Source organism: Hylobates moloch, unplaced genomic scaffold (genome assembly GCF_009828535.3).
Source record: "Hylobates moloch isolate HMO894 unplaced genomic scaffold, HMol_V3 SCAFFOLD_2, whole genome shotgun sequence".
In the NCBI taxonomy this organism is placed as follows: Eukaryota; Metazoa; Chordata; class Mammalia; order Primates; family Hylobatidae; genus Hylobates; species Hylobates moloch.
In genome coordinates this window covers 50,170,889-50,182,485 of record NW_026652277.1, presented here as the reverse complement: position 1 = coordinate 50,182,485, position 11,597 = coordinate 50,170,889, and the positions used below count along the sequence as shown (strand labels likewise).

General features: G+C 42.7%; 1 protein-coding gene across 4 annotated transcripts; it reads right to left on the bottom strand.

Annotated features, from left to right (window-relative positions):
- Window positions 1-5,697: 5,697 nt before the first annotated feature.
- On the bottom strand, window positions 5,698-11,524 carry HNRNPDL (heterogeneous nuclear ribonucleoprotein D like). 4 transcript variants are annotated; one of them, XM_058433443.1, is made up of 9 exons: window positions 11,438-11,524; window positions 10,342-10,506; window positions 9,375-9,543; window positions 9,115-9,276; window positions 8,534-8,665; window positions 8,273-8,387; window positions 7,547-7,717; window positions 7,105-7,197; window positions 5,698-5,954 (listed from the first exon to the last, which is right to left on the bottom strand). In XM_058433443.1, the coding sequence occupies exons 2-8, from the start codon at window positions 10,425-10,427 to the stop codon at window positions 7,127-7,129; spliced, it is 906 nt and encodes a 301-aa protein (XP_058289426.1). In that variant the 5' UTR covers window positions 10,428-10,506; window positions 11,438-11,524; the 3' UTR covers window positions 5,698-5,954; window positions 7,105-7,126. The 4 variants fall into 4 exon arrangements, with proteins under 4 accessions (XP_058289426.1, XP_032004968.1, XP_032004967.1 ...); XM_032149077.2 differs by lacking the exon at window positions 11,438-11,524 and having other exon boundaries at window positions 5,698-6,734; window positions 10,342-11,385; XM_032149076.2 differs by lacking the exon at window positions 11,438-11,524 and having other exon boundaries at window positions 10,342-11,384.
- Window positions 11,525-11,597: the final 73 nt, after the last annotated feature.

Sequence of the window (11,597 nt, the reverse complement as noted above, 5' to 3'; positions counted from 1 at the left end):
GCCTCCCGAGTAGCTGGGATTACAGGCATGCACCATCACACCTAATTTTTTGTATTTTTAGTAGATACAAGGTTTCACCATATTGGCCAGGCTGGTCTCGAATTCCTGGCCTCAAATGATCTGCCCGCCTTGGCCTTCCAAAGTGCTGGGATTACAGGTGTGAGCCACCATGCCCAGCCAGCGTTTTTGATATTTTAAAAGCCTATTAGACATTACATACCATTAAAAGATGTACACAAGTTAACAGAAATATTCTTGATTTGGCTGCCATTAAATTAACTTGGTATGATGTGGATTATCACATTGTAGTTCTGACAGCTATATATCTTTAATAGAAATGTTATTACATAATGAGAGCAATACATTTGACAAGCCATTCAAAACACATTGTCTATGGGGAGAAGAAATTTAAAGGGTTTCCTGGTGATGAAATATTGAAACTATTCTATAATACCACTTAACCCCCACTGCTCCCACCCTCTTGTCATTCCTCTGCTTGCAGGTTCTATGAAAAACATATATGCCCCAGATGTTTCATGGTTCAAGGGCAATCTAAATAGTGAGTCAATTTCATAGGCCATGTCTTTCATGGGAAAAGTTGTTGCTCCAGATTATCCAGGCTCAAATTCCATTGAGGAACAAGAATGGATCAATTGTAATATAATCCTACGTTGCTACAATAGATCTCAACACTCAGCAACCAAGTGTATTAAAGATTACTGACCAATCTTAATGCTTAAAGTCAAGTATGCCTGATAGGAGTTCTATAGTTTAATAGACTGCAGAATGTAATCAGCATTGGTGCATTCAATTAGCTGACTTCCCCATTTTAAAATCAGGGGATTAAAGCTAAAGCTGGGCGTGGTGACACATGCTGGTAATCCCAGCACTTTGGGAGGCCTAAGCAGGAAGATCACTGGAGCCCAGGAGTTCCAGACCAGCCTGGGCAATTTAGTGAGTCCCTGTCTCTAAGACAAAAAAAAAAAAGCTTTAACTTGGGCAATATAGGAAGACCTCATTTCTACTAAAAATAAAAAAAAATTAGCTAGGTATGATGGCATGTGCCTGTGGCCCCAGCTACATGGGAGGCTGAGGTGGGAGGATTGGTTGAGCCCAGGAGGTTGAGGCTGTAGTGAGACATAATGGCATCACTGCACTCCAGCCTGGGTGACAGAGTGAGACCCTGTCATCAATAAAACAATCCCCTATGAGTGTTCACCAGCCAATACCAATACGCAGGTGGAAGGTGGAGAACATATGAAGAAACTCCCTTTGTGGAACCTCATCAATTACAACAAATTCAATCAATTTTAGTCAGTTTGTTGAGTTAAAAGCCAAAGCTTCAAGAGCATTTTAAAACAGTTTTCTAAGTCTCTAATTTTCCTGGAACTACATTGAAATATTTATAGACATGCATTTTTTGGGTTTGAAGAGAATTAACTTTTGGTCAGACTCCCAAAAGGAGATTACCATTGGAAGAGTATGAGAAAAACTTGCCTGCAAGTAGTTTCTCACATTTTCTAGCTTGTGCTGGTCTTTAAGAAACCAAAATTAGCCTTTTGGGTTATTCGGATTTTAAGTGACAAGATTATGTTGAATATACTTTTTTTCTTTTTTTTTTTTTTTGAGACGCAGTCTCACACTGTCGCCCAGGCTGGAGTGCAGTGGCGCTATCTTGGCTCACTGCAACCTCTGCCTCCCGGGTTCACATTCTCCTGCCTCAGCCTCCCGAGTAGCTGGGATTTCAGTCGCCCACCACCACAACCTGCTTTTTTGTATTTTTGGTGGAGATAGGGTTTCACCATATTGGCCAGGTTAGTCTAAAACTCCTGACCTCGTGATCCGCCCGCCTCGGCCTCCCAAAGTGCTGGGATTACAGGCGTTGAGCCACTGCGTCCAGCTGAATATACTTTTTCAAACTACACTTTAGTCTCACTACTCTCCAAGATTATGATACAGCTCCCCGAATGGGTATATCTCTTTGAGTGGTCTCTTTGAAGTGGTACATCTCTTTAAAGGGTAAAACCAGAGATTAAACTGACACAAGAATAGCACAATTCCGGCGGGGCAGGGTGGCTCATGCTTGTAATCTCAGGACTTTGGGAGGTCGAGGCGGCTGGATCACCTGAAGTCAGGAGTTCGAGACCAGCCTGACCGACATGGCAAAGCCCTGTCTCTACTAAAAATACAAAAATTCTAGCCAGGCATGGTGGCAGATGCCTGCAATCCCAGCTACTTGGGAGGCTGAGTCAGGAGAATCGCTTGAACCCAGGAGGAGGAGGTTATGGTGAGCCCAGATCACGTCACTGCACTCCAGCCTGGGCAACAAGAGTGAAACTCCGACTCAGGGAAGGAAAACAAACAAAAAAAAGCACAATTCCAAGCTCATTCTTGTTGGGGTGGGGGTGGGGGGGGCGAGGGAAGAGCAGCAGAAGTTAAGGTCTTCAGAATGTTCAGCATTACTCTGTAATACCCAGAACATCACTATATCCTTTCCTACCATTTATAAAAAGTAGTAAAGTCAAAGGTGTATTTTTATTTTTTGCTATTAACCGACAAATGTAAGACCCCAACCAATCCTAAACGAACGGCCTATATTTTTATAAACAATATTTTCTAGTGACTATAAAAAATATATAGAATTTAGATAGTTTTTGCTTAAAAGTTGAAACCACAGATTAAATGCCAACTCTATTTGGCTGAAAGTTTAAGGAAAGAGAGGGTTTTCTATAAATGACCCTTTCTAACTACTCAACCCAAGGATCAATTCAAATGGTATACACACACATCTATAACTAAAAATTATTCATACACGTGTTTTTGAATCACCTTTTAAAAAAATCGAGACAGGGTCTCACTCTGTTGCCTAGGCTAGATAGAGTGCAATGGAGCGACCATAGCTCAACTGCACAGCCCAACACACCTGGCCTTAGTCAACTGGTTTTTTTTTTTTTTTTTTTTGAGAAGTTCTCACTCTGTTGCCCAGGCTGGAGCACCGATCTCACTACAACCTCCACCTCCTGGACTCCAGCGATCCTCTCACCTGAGCACAGCACCACGCCCAGCTAACTTTTGTATTTTTAGTAGAGCTGGGGTTTTGACATATTGGCCAGGATGGTTTTGAACTCCTGGACTCAAGCCATCCACCTGCCTCGGCCTCCCAAAGTACTAGGATTACAGGGATGAGCCACTGCGCGTGGCCAGCTTAGTCAACTTTTTAATTGGTGAAGCTTAGCACCCTGTGATTGAGACAGGGTCTCACTTTGTCGCCCAGGGTGGAGTGCAGTGGCGCGAACATGACTCACTGCACCCTTCACCTCCCTGGCTCAAGCAATCGCCCCGCCTCAGCCCAAGTAGCTGGGACTACAGGTGTGCACCATCACATTGAGCTAATTTTTGTAGTTTTTGTAGAGACGGGGTTTTGCCATGTTGCCCAGGCTGGACTCAAGTAATGTACTTGCCTTGGCCTTGCAACGTGCTTGGGATTACAGGCATGATCTACAGCACGCAGCCTAGCATCCTGATAGACATTAAATCAAATCTTGGTACTGGAAAGTAGATTATTCAGATATGCCCTTGTATTAAGTTTTGTGAAGATTAGTAAGGATCTCTGCCATTATGAAAATAAAGATCCACTGAAGAGTAATGGAATAAGCTCTGCTTATCCATGCTAGCATCCCGACATCTCATTTTAATAGTCCTCATCTTATAAAAGTGAGATTACAGATTATCATGTTAACCAAAGAAATTACTAAGGTGTTTTGTTAGGATAACAGCACACAGAATTTGGTCTAAACAATGCAAAAGGCAAATACGATGTATAAAAACATACACAAACCGAATATTTGTTATAGGTACTTTAGAATTAATTTCCATCCCCTTCCCGAGGATAACATCACAGAATTTGGTCTAAACAATGTAAAAGGCAAATACGATGTAAAAAACATACACAAAGAGTTATTTATTATAGGTACTTTAGAATTCATTTCTATCCCCTCTCCCCAATAAACTTGTGCAATTACTTTGTTCTAAATTAATCCTTGGGAATGAGATCTTGATACTAGCTTCACAGTTCATCCAACCTAGGACACTTAGCCTTAGAGTTATCTATTCAAATTTACATCAGTTGGTGAACTGATAGACCCTGACATCTGAATTAAATCTAGAGTTCAAAGCCCCCGCAAGAAAAACCAAGTAAATTCTCACTCTCCCTTCAATTCTTTGTAAGACATCTCCATCATCTCTAGACGTATTTTTTCTCAGTAATACATACCAAGACTTGATTAAAAGTTTGGATTTTGTTTAAAAAGGCTTTATTCATTTTTTGATCAGGGAAAAGGACAATCTCAATGTCAACTTGTCACCTAATCATAAATTTGAACTTACAGGATTCACTACCCTAGACACCACACCTACTGACAACACAACTTAAAAATGAACTTCCTTCCATTCCCTAAAGTTGCATGTTGAATGAACAGAATCCCTTCCAACAGCCAACACTGGTACTTGGCCTAGGTGTAAGAATAGCAAAACAGCAGCAAAAAAAGGCCAAGAGCATTATAATGTGAAAGCCCAGGAAGCAGAATCATTGTAACAAAGTTGCAGGCACCAAATTTAAAAAAAAAAAGGGAGGGCTCATGAGCGTAACTTACGTTTTGAGATCACCCGTTGTGTGAGATCAACTACTCTGCCTGTGAACACATATGCCAATCCCAGTAGCTGACACTGAGGCCAAGGTCCCAAAATCCAACTACACTGAATGCAAAATTAAAGTTTTTATTTATTCCAGGTCCTCTGAAACCTGGATATAAAACAGATTATCAATGCACCTGGAGGGTCCACTGTAATGACTCAGTCACATTTGTAATGACTTAGTCACACCCAAGATACCTTTTCCACTATTCCTGTGTGAAATATGTAAATGTTTAACTACTCAGTTCATGCAGTGTCAAACACTAGATTTACTATCAAGACTTTTTCTAAACTCACACAGCATTAACAGCTAACTGTAATACAACTTCCTCAGAATGCCCAGAAAATATTTTGTTCAATCTTGTGGTGGCTGTGAGAAAACACAACTAAATCTTATTTTGCCACTATTTCAAATTTTAATCTTTCGACCAAACTCATACCTTTCTACCAAAATCCTTGAGTTATAACTACTTCCAATGCTCTTATACCATAGCTCCTACCAGTTTTACAGTGCTCCTTTCCGTGTGCATCTGAATTTTTATCAAGAATTAAAGTCATTCTGTTATGATTACAAAGCTTTTTCTAGGTGACCACTGATTAAAGCCAAGGTAATTAGCAATTCAAAAATGGCTTTCCAGAGACAGGAACAAAGTACTACTACTAACAATTTTATTACAATCCAGAAGAAATATGGTCTACTAGAAAGCCTCTACTAATCACAACACTTAGGTCTTTCTCTCAGGACAGTCTTCAGATCACCAGAAGGGAAAGAACATTGTTCAAAGGTGTGGTAGAAATCTCAGTTAACAGGGAGAAGATGAAGCCTTAAGAGCATAAAATACACCTACAAATTGGGGAAGAGGGTGACGCTGGCTGGCTATTTATAAAGGACCACAGTTTCTCTGTATGGACCAATACTCTCTACAAAATCAACTGTGCCTTAATTATTGCTTATTTTAAATTACATTTTTACAGAGCTATGTAGTACCTGACGCAGAAAAGCAATCACATAAGGAAGCATTTATTTGAGGTTTAACATGAAATGATACAAATAAAAATGTGTATAAACAAATCCACATTGAGTCATAACACAGATAGCAAAGGACAAAGTAAAAACAAAGAAAACTAATTGGCAGCTATATACAGTTGGACACAATCGTGTCTTGTACACTAGAAAGTCTTTTACAAAATAATCATCTTAGATCAACAGAAGACCAATCTTCAATGTCGTCCTGCAAGATGGGTTACTTTAACATCTCCTCCTAAAAACAAAAACAAAATACCAATTAGATTTGTGCAACTCTGACAAGCTTTTAAAGGTCCACTTTCATGAACTGTTTTAAGTCCTCACTTTATTTTCTTCAATAATTAAAGATCATATGCATATTTATTGGTAAAATACAGTTTGGGTAGTCAATAAACTCACCCTGGAGTTCCCAAATGATATTAAATTCAATCTATTCAGGAAAGAATCTGGGAATACAATCTTCCCATATTCAGAGGTTCAACTATGTTAGATTAAGGTCTACTAGAAGCATCTCTAGTAACCCAACTAAAATGCTATCACAAACACCAATTTCTAATAAGATTACAAGAACATAAATTGATTTGTGCATATGATCTTTAATTTATATCCCAGATTTAAAAGTTCTTGTTTTGGTTTGTAGATTTCACTATTAGCTATAAAAAGAAAAAGCAAGCATTAAATCTTAAAAGAATGAACACTTAAAATGAGGCTCCACAATTGAAATACAACACTAAACAGAAGACCAAAATGATTAAGCTGTAAAAAGGCATTTATGTACTTTAACTCCTGTAAAAAACCATTTAAGTTAAGTTTAGACATTTAATCTCCAAAAAGATTAAAAAAGAAGCCAAAGTCTGAAGTTTTCCACTTTAATCTTTACGCTGGTACATGAAGTTGGAAGAGACCATACCACAGGACAGCGTTTTCTGGTGTATGCCTTGCGCTCTGCCCGCAACGTGCGACCCCCAGAGATAGACGTGGTCAGGGTGACACACGGCCTGCAATGAAGTTCCCGCTGGCGGGTACAAACAAGGTATAATGTCAGAGTTAGAAGACAACATTCTTGTTTTCCTTAAGTTGTACCCATTTCAGTACTTTACCTGTTAATAGTTCTAAAATGTTTAATTATTCCTCTAGACCACCTGGTACACAAAAGCAAACAGAAAAACTCTTAAGTTTTTCTGCAATACTAAAGAAAGTGAGATAAGACTTTAAAGTTAAAGATCTATAGACATTTTAGGCAAAACAGGCTCATAAAGCAATTAAAAAAATCAACAATTTAGTAAAAACAGGCTACATAGTATTTTGTTTTTACGTTTCATTTGTCTATTGATCTTTAAATTAAATTAGACATTTCTACTGTTTTCCTGTACTCTTATACACACCTGTTTTTTCCAATGTTCTCCTTTAGTATGGCTGGTAATTGTTTTGGTGATTGCCACCCCCTCGAGATGCCTTGCCGTAAGTGCTCTGTTGGCCTATTTTGAAAACACAGAAATCTCATTAAGATAGTTTTCTACAAAACTGTTTCTTTACAAACACAATGAGAAGCTATTAAATCTACAAATCTTTGCATGCTAAATAAAAAGTATTAAAATATTAAGATATTTTAGCACCCATTATAAGCTACTCATAAATCATACATCCTCGTTCATTTATAACCACCAGTCTATGTTAGTATAATCATCCTATGATTGTAACATGCCTCAAACACTTAACTCCAAACACTTTAATGGAAAGCCCATACACATAATTTCAGAACAGGATTGTATGCTAACAATGAATTTTAATACCACTGGTTTATAAAATTAAGTTAAATATTCTTACCACTGTAGTCTGCATATCCCTGTCCATATCCATAGTTCCCATAGTTATACCCAGTATAATCATATCCGCCATAGCCACTATAGTTTTGATCACCACCATAGGCACTATTGTAATTTCCATATCCTTGATCATAATAGTTATTAAATCCTTGGTTCCAGTTTTGGCCCTGACCTGAAACAATGCACAATGATTGTTAGGAAACAACTTCTGACCCCCAATTCTAACATAAAATGATGCGTTCTTGTCTCGCACTCTGCAAATCTTGAAGGGCAGAATGGACATATATATTGCTATCTGCTTGAAAAACTATTTTTCCAGCTGTTATAAAAAAGGGGGCAGAAACTCCAATTGTGCCAGTGTCAAACTTCCTAAATTTAATGGAAAATCATTCAATTTTCCATTAAAGCTGAAGACAGGTACACCGTTCTGTTTAAAACAAGGACTCCTGCCCAAGAAAACCTATCACGCCATGGTGTATCATGTAATGGTACACTTTTCCTATCAGTGATGACACTAATTGTCTAAGTGGCCATACTTTTAACAGTTTTTTTGAAACCAGTGAGCTCACAACAAAAAACCACCACACACAACCCCCACTAAGCTGAACACTCCTCCCGGCTGGAATGGTTTTAAGTTTAAAGTTTTGCTTTCGTACAGGACTACCCATATTTAGCAGTATACAGCTTAAATAAACCACGGAGTCATATTCCAAGAATTAAGTCTCACCTCGGCCACGACCCCTCGTACCACCTCGTCCACCAGCTGCAGCACCTCTTCCACCCTTTTGTTGCTGCTGCTGCTGCCTATATACCTCTTTGGGTTGTGCAACTTTGATTTCACACTATAAACAAATTAAAAAAACATGAAAATATAATTTTTACCGAAGTTCTAAAATTAAATCACTTTATTTTTCTCAAACACATCAAGAAATTATTTCAATAAAAGAAAACCTTTAAATTTTCATTTACAGTACTTAAATGGCTTTACCTTCCCAGAACCAATTTGATGGTATCTGCTTTCTAACAATTTTTTTACTGGCTCTTCATCGGTATATGTGATAAAACAAAATCCTCTTCTTTCATTTGTTTTTGTATCCATGGGAAGTTCAATATTTTCAATCTGAAATCGAGATGCACACTCAACGTCATCCCATAATTGTAAAATGCTACCAGAGTGTCAGAATGCCAAAGGTTCTTTTTAGGCTTCAACTTAAACATGTTATTCTTATCAGGTGACTTCTATACAGACATCACTGCTTTATGATCAACATCAACCTACAGTGATTTGTTGTAGATTTGAAGCATTGAGAGAAATTATTTTGTACCCCAAAGATGCCACTAGTTAACAAGTCCAAACACTGACCACATTTAAGTGCCCATGTTTTAGCTAAATTAGATAATTGGGTTGCCATCAGAGCAGCAATCAAATCAAGGTAGTCACTGGAAGCCACTTGAGCAGCCATTTAATCCTACCCTTACCGAAACATGAATCTGCCCTGTATAAATCGGACGAGGATTGAACATTTTATAAACACATCCAGCTTAACATGTGTAAACATAATCACACACCTCTCCAAAGGCTCCAAAATATTCTTTAATTTGTTCTTCAGAAGTATCAGGGCTCAATCCACCCACAAAAACCTTTTTGGGAGGTTCTTTCCCTTTCAAAGCTTTGGCCCTTTTGGGATCTATCAATTTGCCATCCAGTTTGTGTTCTTTCAGTTCCAAAACCTACAAGACAGATTTATTTAATCTGACAGCACCATATAACCCCCAGAAAAATTTGCAAAACACCACAAAAACAGCACAATGCAAAACACAGTTCCTACCTTATCAACACTAGCAGCATCTTTGAAAAGCACAAATCCAAATCCTCTTGATCTCCCAGTGACTGGATCTGTTTTAATTGTGCAGTCTACAACTTCCCCAAATCGAGACAAGTACTCTGTCAGATCTTTTTTGCTTGTATCCCAGCTCAAGCCTCCAATAAACATTTTACTAGAAATAAAAGTTTTTTTTAAAAAAAATTAGCAATAACTCAAATGATCCTTCAGTTCTGGAATTAAATCGTGAAATAAAAACAGGGACATTTACCCCGCAATTGTAAGCAATTTAATCCATGTTTACACTTAATCTATGTCACACAAAAATCCCAATATCCCAACGAAGTTACTCAAACTAGCGGAGAGCTCACTGTCCGCACTACATAAAGCAAAGCTCAAAAGAGACCAATAAAATATAGTAAAGGTTCTGCCCAGATTCCTTTAGCTAGAAGCCCCAACTTCCTAGATGAATCCCTCACATCTTATCTCTTAGGTCCATCCTCGTTCTCAGCTGTCAAGCCAACGTTCCACCCAGAGAACTCATCAATCAACACGTTTTGTGAATCTGGGTACCAGTCGCCTGCTTGTGCCCGAACTCAGTCCTCTAAAACTCTTCCCACGAAAACCGCGCCGAGTGGTAACAGAGACACAATGAAGAGGCGGCGGCAGCTGCAGCGTGCGGCGCTGGGAGGCCGGCCCCTCCCCCCCGGGTCCCACGCGGCGCCTGCGCGCTTGGGACACAGACGCCGCCGCCCTCCTCCTCCAACCCCTCCGCCCTTCCCCCACTCTTCCCGGGTCTCTCCAGTCACCCCCTCGATCTCTTACTTTCCTCTTCCCTCCAAGCTAGTGGGGCCCAGAGGGCACGCGGGGAATCGACTCCGAGAAAGAATGGGGGCAGCGCGAGGCTCACGAGGGACGAAGGGCGCGTGCGGCGCGCTGGGGGAGGGGGAGCGGGGGAAGAAGCGTGCGGTACCCGTCATCCTGCTGATTCTTGCTCGCGTTGATCTTGGATCCCTCTGCGAATTCCTCTATATTGCTGTACTCGTTTATATCCTCCATAGTGGCGGAGCTGTCGGCAGGCGGGTGCTGGCGCGCAGTCCTGGTCGCGGCAGCAGCGGCGGCGGAGCGTTGTATGGAGCTGGATTTAAAATGGCGGCGGAAGAGATCCGGGCGCCGCCTGCGCCCTCCCTTTATAGCCGCCCCGCCCGCCAATCGGGAGGGCTGCTGGGCGGTGACGTGGCGCTGGGCCCGGCGCGCCCCCTGCCGGGCGGAGCTGGGAGCGAGCGAAGGGAGGAGCGGGGCTAGCTGCCGCGGCGCCCGCGGCCGCCAATGGGAGAGGCTGCGGGAGGCTAAAGTAGCGGGAGCGGAGGGGAACAATGGCGGCGGCACATGGGAAAGCCGGGGCGGGACCTCCATCGCGGCCCTCCCAGCAAGAAGAGAGGCCACGCGTCAGGGGACGCGGGCTTGGGAGAAGAGAAGAATCAGAAGAGAAAAACGAAGGGGCGTAAATTCCTGGGGTCAGCAGTCCCGAGCAGAGCCGACGCAGGGCCACAGTCCCTCTTGCCTTGGGAGCCTTTGTCTCTGGCGTCTGGTCCAGCCCACTCCTACCAAAAAGCCGTCAACCCCGCCTTTTTCTGCCCTCGGTTCGCCAGTGGGGAGCCGCTGCGGCGGCCGCTGCTACGGACTAGCACCGCGGCCAGGCTGCTCCGGAAAAAGGCGGACTGCGCCCGGCGCTGGCGACTGAGGCGGCGAGCGCGCTCGCCCACCGCGCGCACGCGTATTTTGTCCTCGAGCTGGCAGGAACCAGCCAAACAGGAAGCGGGCGCGCGACGACCCCTCCGGGCAGCGCGGCGCGGGCGCCTCTTCCGCTGTGACCACGGGCGCGCGGGCCGAGGGGGCGCGGCGGGGCCTCTCTGGCTGATCTGCCGAAGCCTGGGCCCCGCGCGGCCTCTCTGGCGGGATGAGGCCGGGAGGAGGGGCGGGGGCTGGCCAGATGACTGTATCTATGCAAAGGTGGAGGCGGTGGGCGGGGAGGGGGCTGGATTCAGTAGAGGGCAAGGGGCACTCACATCCCCGGCGCGCCACTCGCGGGGCTCCTTTCTGCACGTGCCCCGGGCCTCTCCCGCTCGCTCAATCTGTCTGCGAAGGGCGCGCTCTCGCGCACTCTGCTCCCGCGTTCGTTTCTTTGTTCCCGCCCACGCGAGGCCCATTTTGACGGATCCAGTTCGA